The following is a 7,197-nucleotide window of genomic DNA, read 5'->3' as shown; positions in this document are numbered from 1 at the left end:
ATAGCATCCTAACACATAGTTGACATATACCTACGTAGTATATACAGGAATATATAAATTAAAAAATATCTCTATGAAGTCGGTTTCTAATACGATAAGTAGTGTGAAAATAAATGTATACTCGCGTATATATAAGAGACTTTTTTACCAACGCTTGTAATACCACTTGTAATCACGAATCTGTGATATTTATAGCTTCAATGTTATGTGATTTGGTGGTACTATAGTCAGTTGTGGAACAGCCGGCCGGCATATTAAACACGCATAATATCGTGCTCACGATGGCTCAGGTGAGTTTTTGTTATTTCAAAATTACCACTAAAATATTATATATGTAATTATTGTGTCCCTCTGTATTGAAAAGTACGACGTGTAGAAATAGAGTATTTTATAAAATCATACATTTGTTCCAGTTCTAACATTAAACAGAATTAAAACACAAAAGTTATAGGAAATACGTATTCTATTATGACCTTGTAGTTGAAACGCATATGGTTGATAGTTTTGTATCTATACGTATGTACAAATAATGTATTGTGTGTATGAATGTTTTATTACAAATTTATTACTGATGTCTATTCAGAATGTACTCGAATAAAATACTGTCTTTTACCGTGACTTCGTCTATACATCTAATAATTACAAACCAATGTGGGTAGATAAAAAATAACCTATTTTTTATTGAATTGTTATTATTATTTCTTAATAAAAAAAATAAAAAATATGCTATTTAAACTTTCTGGGTGGGGTAAAAAAATTACTACATAACAAACTATAAAAAATTTACTTGCGTTGTCTGTTTTTAATATGTATTTCTCCGCTGTGTATGTATGAATATGGTAAATTTTACGTCAATTTATTCAGACCGTAATGCTTAAAAATATAACATATAAAATAAACAAATAAACTCACTTTCACGTTTCTAATATTTATTGGTATTCACATATCTGGTACATCTGTTAGTTATATCAATTATATATACATAAAATTTTAATATAACATCTATGATGTTATTGTAGGATGTAAATGTTGGAATTCTGCCGAAGTAGGACCAAAATGTAGGTTATAGAATGAGTGGACTGTATGTGTACTGTAAATCAAACAATGGATAGAAAGTTGTAAATACTTATAATGAAAATACGTGTACAAACGGTTGTAAGACAAAAAGTGTCAATAAGTAGATATGACAATTCTAAAAGAAAATACATTTAAAATTGGTAGAAAAATAAATATATTAAAATGTGCAAAGAGTTTGCAACAGTTATATTAAAATATTATTTTACGTACATATTTTGTGGCATGACCGGAAATATTAATTAAACGGGATTAGAAGTAGTTTAAATATTTACACTTGTTAACAATATACCTAATTTGTGTTCTAAATTTATTTTTTTATACTGTATTGTATTTTATTTTTTACTAACTCAGTATAATTCTTATTCTCAATAGAGACATAAATTTAATATATTTAGCATATTATCTTTTTTATTTAATAAATAAAAATAAAATATCATAAATTAATCAAAATTTTTTTTTAAATATGAACATATTATCATTTTAAACTAGATATTGTTTAAAAACACATCTCTTTTTTATTTCAGTTAAATATTCCAACGATTAAGCTTAATAATGGCAGAGATATCCCAACAGTGGGATATGGAACATGGCTCGGTCTCAATGAAAAGGTAAAATATGAAATTTTATGAAGTTTAATTCGAGTAATCGGTAACACAATACAATACCGGTACACAATACAATACCGGTACACAATAATGGTAAACAAGCAAACTGTCCTGCTCATTCAAAATCGCTTCCTTCACGTAGCTAATACAAAGATACTCAAGCTGTATTCAGCTTCAGCTTTATCAAGCATACAACTTACACTAGTCTAGTAAAATCCGTACAAATAATTATAACTTGTTATATCGAAATTTTGTTTTGCAAATTTTAATGCCTAGCTTGAAGTATCAATCCGTTGCGCCGAAGTTCATGCACTGTCAAAATTTCTAACTATAATTACGAACGTCACAGGCAACATGAAATTTGGGTGAAGGATAAAGTTTATTAAAAACGCGATATGACTTAATAATTAAATTTGTTTTTAAATGGAATAGAAAATAAGCTGATGGTGTATTGGACGGAAAGTGGCAAACGCTCATTGTCTAGGATGACATCTGGAGCTTCTTATGGTTATATAGAGAAACTCTTTTTTTGTTGAATATAAGATTTATTGCTTCATGTAATTTACTTGATTTAAAGAATGTATAAAAATGTGTATAACTGTATGGATAGATGCGAATGTATTGGCTGTCTAGTAGAAAGTGTTTGAATGACATTGCTCTTCAATTTCAAAGTAATAATTTGTCTACCCTTTATTTATAAGCGCCTTTATGAATAATTAAACAATAACCAAAAAAAAAATTAATTGCTGTATGGAACTTTGTAGGCGCGAACACTCATATATATGTATATATATTTTTATGTACACTATATTTCCATGTACAGACATCACTTCATTATGTTTGTGGTATCCCTCATTTGTTAACATTCCATAGGGCTAAGGTGTAATGCCTTCGCACCCTGTGGTATTTTCCCTTTCACCGGAAACAAACAAAGGTACCTAACCTACTCGTCAGCAGAAATAGATATAGCCACGCAGAAATTGTATTGTACCATTGCATAAAGTATATGCAATGGTACAATTCGTTTACCTCGATATAATAAAAATATTGCATTAGTATATGTAATTATATTTTATTAAGATTTTAAACAAAAATGTTTTACGGGTAATAATCTAAATATTGATTAATATTTCAGAGTGTATTCGATACAACTGACCTGCCGAAGATGGTAGATGCTCTATCCTATGCCATTGACATAGGTTATCGGCATATTGATACAGCACATTTATACAGGGTGGAGCCGGAAGTAGGGGAAGTGATAAATAAAAAGATAAAGGAAGGAGTTGTGAAGAGGGAGGAATTGTTTGTTACTACCAAGGTTAGTTTTAACACGTTTAACAGTAAATTTATTTCCAGTTTTATATGAGGACGTTTTTTTAAGTATACATGGACACATGGAAAAATTATTAAAATAAGAACATTCTAAAAAGAATTAATAGAAATGCTAATGATATATGCTATTTGTTTCTCCTCCTCCAGACTGACATTTGAGTTATTTATCTTGTTTAATTTGTGTAAAAAATACTAGATATCTCTTCGCAGGTTAATTATAGTATATATATGTGTATAAATTTATATAATGAGAAATATTCACAGATGTCTTATATGTACCACTTATATGTAACTAATAATTTTTCAGGTCTGGCATCATTACCACCGTGAAGCAGATGTTGAGGTCTCAGTCAGAGCTTCATTACGGCGCATGAATCTTGAATATTTGGATCTTGTTTTAATGCACTGGCCTATGTCAATATCGGTAAGTTTATTGAGAATTCGTAAGATATTCTACCAGCTGTCACTTACAACTTAGTTTGCATACAAATAGTACCTACTCAACTTATGAACATCTAACTCGATGATTTAAGGATGAGTTTGGATACGAATCTCAAATTTAAACTCCAACATTTTTAAATTTTCCTATTATATTATATATATTACCTACTTTGATCAATCTATATATAGTAAAACCTAACAAAAATAATTAGATAGTCAAAGTTATTTTTTAATTTAAGATATGATGACTGATCACTGTAGATCAGCCAGGAATGTAATATATAGAGGAGTTTAAAAAGTGTCTTCTAAAGTGGTATTGAAGTTCTTCGTATATAAAAAAGTGTATTTCACAATGGATTTAACTTATTTTTAAACAAATTTGAAGTGATTGTAATTCAAACGTATGTATTTTTTTTTCAGCAAGATGGTGTCGACGAGAAGATTGATTACCTCGAAACATGGCGTGGTTTTGAATCTGTTTTACAAAAAGGATTAGTAAAGGCCATTGGTGTTTCAAACTTCAACGTCGAACAATTGAAGAGGCTACTTGCTAATAGCAAAGTTGTTCCTGCATCTAATCAAGTTGAGGTATTCTCTTTTTCCTACAATTTTGTTATTAAATTATGAATAAGAATATTGCAGAGTTATTAGATGTAAATTTTAATAATTAATTCACAGAGGATTTGTGTAGCGTTTGAAATAAGCTTTAATCAATATTTCTGAGGCATTACCTTCGCCTTGAGAGTGGCGAAAGTACACCAACATACACCAAGGGCTGTGATATAAAATCTAATTACTAAATTACTTATGTTAGTTTCAAATTGGAATACACTACGTTGAGGTCAAATACCAATGACGAACCAAATTGATCTGACAGATTTGAGATGTAAGCTCGACCCCTATCATGTTGGATTTAAGTATCGGAAAACGAATGCCCGTTGCATGTCGATTGCAAGAGTACTAATAATACTTCAATAATAGCTGTGATTGTGTTCATTTATTTTTACGTATCTAAGTATCTGAATGTATGTGCATATGTGTTTCGTATCTGTGGCGTAGCTATTAAATTAATAGAGCAATATTAATATGATTAGCTACAATTTTCGAATATCTATGCAGGCATTGCAAGATCTTCAATCACCTGTTTCTGCTTTTCAGAAAGACCTTTCTGTTATATTTCATACTACAGAATATATTATTTTACAGATTAATCTAAACTTAGGTCAGAAAGAACTTGTTGACTATTGTCAGGCCAATAATATAGTGGTTGTAGCTTATTCTCCATTTGGTACCATGGTACCCAGCCGTGCACAACCAAATAGTCCTGAACCCAAATTGAATAATCCAACACTGGTGGCTATTGGCAAGAAATATGGAAAGACTGTGACACAGGTCACTTTAAGATATTTGGTGAGTGTAACTTCCCTGTATTTTATGGTTCATATATCTAGTTATGACAAAGTATTTATTTATGTTATTAGTGATGTTCATTATAATTAATGAACATCTTGGTAGTATTTTTTATCACTGGCCAGAATCATATTTCAAAATATATGTAAATAATTGCAATTTTTAAATTAGGATTGAACAAAATGAAGTACTCGTATATATATTAATACATTATGAATTGTAAAATGACATAATTTAATTAGTTACATTAATTTGTTAAAATTTAGATATTAATAGGGAAAAAGGAGTCTGTTGTATATCAAATAAACATCTGTTTGGACTGTAAACAAATATCAAAATAAGCAACATATAAGTGTACTTTTGAACTTCTCTTAATAAACAGACAAAGGTTTTTAAATTTAATCTATAGAATAAAAAACATGCTTTTTTACTATTTCAGTATCAACGGGGTATTGTATCCATTCCAAAAACTGTAACGAGGACGAGAGTATTGGAAAATGCGTCAATCTTCGATTTTGCCCTCGATAATGAAGATGTCAGAACTATAGCTCAATTTGATAATGGCTACCGCACAGTTGTACCAGCCTTCTGGCAAGACTTTACTAATTATCCATTTGAAAAACGCCCGGTTAAATTGGAGATTCCGTTGGCTTTAAAATCATGGAAGAATGGAGCGAATCTGGACATCGATTAAACAATATTATAATTAAAAATATATTTTCAAAGTTTTACGTCATTAAATAATATTTAACATAATTTACTTTCATTATTTTTATTCCTCAACATCAAAATCCACAAACAATGTACAGACCTTGTACTGCTCTCTTTGTTTCTTTTTAGTTACTACAATATGTAGTACTTTTCAAAAAGTCATACGATCTCAATACGTTTATATATAAAGACCTTATAACTATATTATAATGTAGGCTATATACGTAATCGACTATTTTTTCCATATAAAAAAAATCCGTACTTGTTATTTGTTTTATTTAATACAAAAACATGATAATATATGTATACATATTGGAACTAATACCAATATACGAACAAACACTGACTGACCGAACTGAGAACCATTTTTCTTTATAATTAGAATTTAAAAGGACCTGTAAAAATATTTATTTCATAAACATTTAATGTTTGTACATGTACCTTGTATAACTAATTAATAAATGTCTAAAAACATTTTGATAACAACCAAAGGAATATTCTACTTCAGTTGTTATCATAGAAAAATGTTCTCGCGAAAATCCGCTAAGTAGTTCTATCACTTTATTACCATCACGGAAGGGTCGTAAAATCATGTTAGAAGTTTCATTAAGTAGCAGTAATGTCTAGGTTATAAAAATGAACTAAAAAAGTAACCACCGAATAAGTACATACAATAAAAATCTTGTTCCTTTTCTTATTATTATATTATAAATACAACGACATTAATGCTAATTTCTGATGTATGTATAATGCTTTCGTAAGCTGTCAAAGGAAATTCAAATGGGCAAAATTGCAGCTGCTGCTAATAATTTTTTTTAAAAAAAACTGACAACATTATGTAGTTTTGCCTGCATAAAATATGATAAAAAGTCATTGTAACTTGAATAAGAAATTAGGTGAAAATGTGCAAGAGACAACCCTTATAGTACTACCACAGATAACATAATATTACATACTACTGGATGTATAATCAGTTTCTATGTAATCAGTCATAGTATACATGTGTTAATCCTATATATAAAATTCTCGCGTCAGAATGTTAGTTACCATAGTTCTCTAAAACGACTTGACCGATTTTTATGAAATTTTATATGCATATTCAGTAGGTCTAACTCTACCCTTAACATTATTTTTTATTTTTTAGGCAAAATTTTTATTATGTGTTATTAAAAATACATACAACCCTAAATTATCACCCTTCTATCACCAACCGGTATTTTTAATAGCAATATTATTTGCGGGGTCAGCTAGTTGTACTATAAAAAATATGTCCAATAAAATAAATATTCTCATAACATATATTAACAGCGGCTTTATTAGAGGCCATAATCAAACTCCACGCCACACATTATTATTCATGTCTCATATGTGCATCGAAATATTTCTTTCCACTAAAATAATCCGGGAAAATTTATTCCGGGTGATTTAAAATTTATCGAGGCAAAACCTAACGTTTAGTTTGGACTACCGGTCGTTCTGTGTTGTAGATAGATTGAAAAATCCGTGAATGCGAGGAACTCGAACTCATAGCACTACTGGGCTCGACCAAGTGGAAAAAATACATTTTGCCACGTAGATAGTGCTAAATCTGTGAAACTGTATTCGCCAACTGTGCCGCTGT

General features: G+C 29.5%; 1 protein-coding gene across 1 annotated transcript; it reads left to right on the top strand.

Annotated features, from left to right (window-relative positions):
• Positions 1–243: 243 nt before the first annotated feature.
• LOC131847286 (aldo-keto reductase AKR2E4-like) lies at positions 244–5,594 on the top strand. Its single transcript, XM_059196829.1, has 7 exons — positions 244–290; positions 1,602–1,685; positions 2,818–3,000; positions 3,322–3,438; positions 3,876–4,043; positions 4,662–4,865; positions 5,305–5,594. Exons 1-7 carry the CDS (start codon positions 282–284, stop codon positions 5,557–5,559), a joined length of 1,020 nt encoding a protein of 339 aa, XP_059052812.1. The 5' UTR covers positions 244–281; the 3' UTR covers positions 5,560–5,594.
• Positions 5,595–7,197: the final 1,603 nt, after the last annotated feature.

This window comes from Achroia grisella, unplaced genomic scaffold, assembly GCF_030625045.1.
Source record: "Achroia grisella isolate CSIRO2021 unplaced genomic scaffold, CSIRO_AGI_Agris_v1 utg517, whole genome shotgun sequence".
In the NCBI taxonomy this organism is placed as follows: Eukaryota; Metazoa; Arthropoda; class Insecta; order Lepidoptera; family Pyralidae; genus Achroia; species Achroia grisella.
This window is presented reverse-complemented; position numbering and strand designations above follow the sequence as displayed.

Bases quoted from the DNA above. Each gene is read 5' to 3' on its own strand.
- LOC131847286 (XM_059196829.1), top strand. The intron at 1,686-2,817 runs GTAAAATATGAA...TTAATATTTCAG, and splicing joins GGCTCGGTCTCAATGAAAAG to AGTGTATTCGATACAACTGA. The intron at 3,439-3,875 runs GTAAGTTTATTG...TTTTTTTTTCAG, and splicing joins ACTGGCCTATGTCAATATCG to CAAGATGGTGTCGACGAGAA.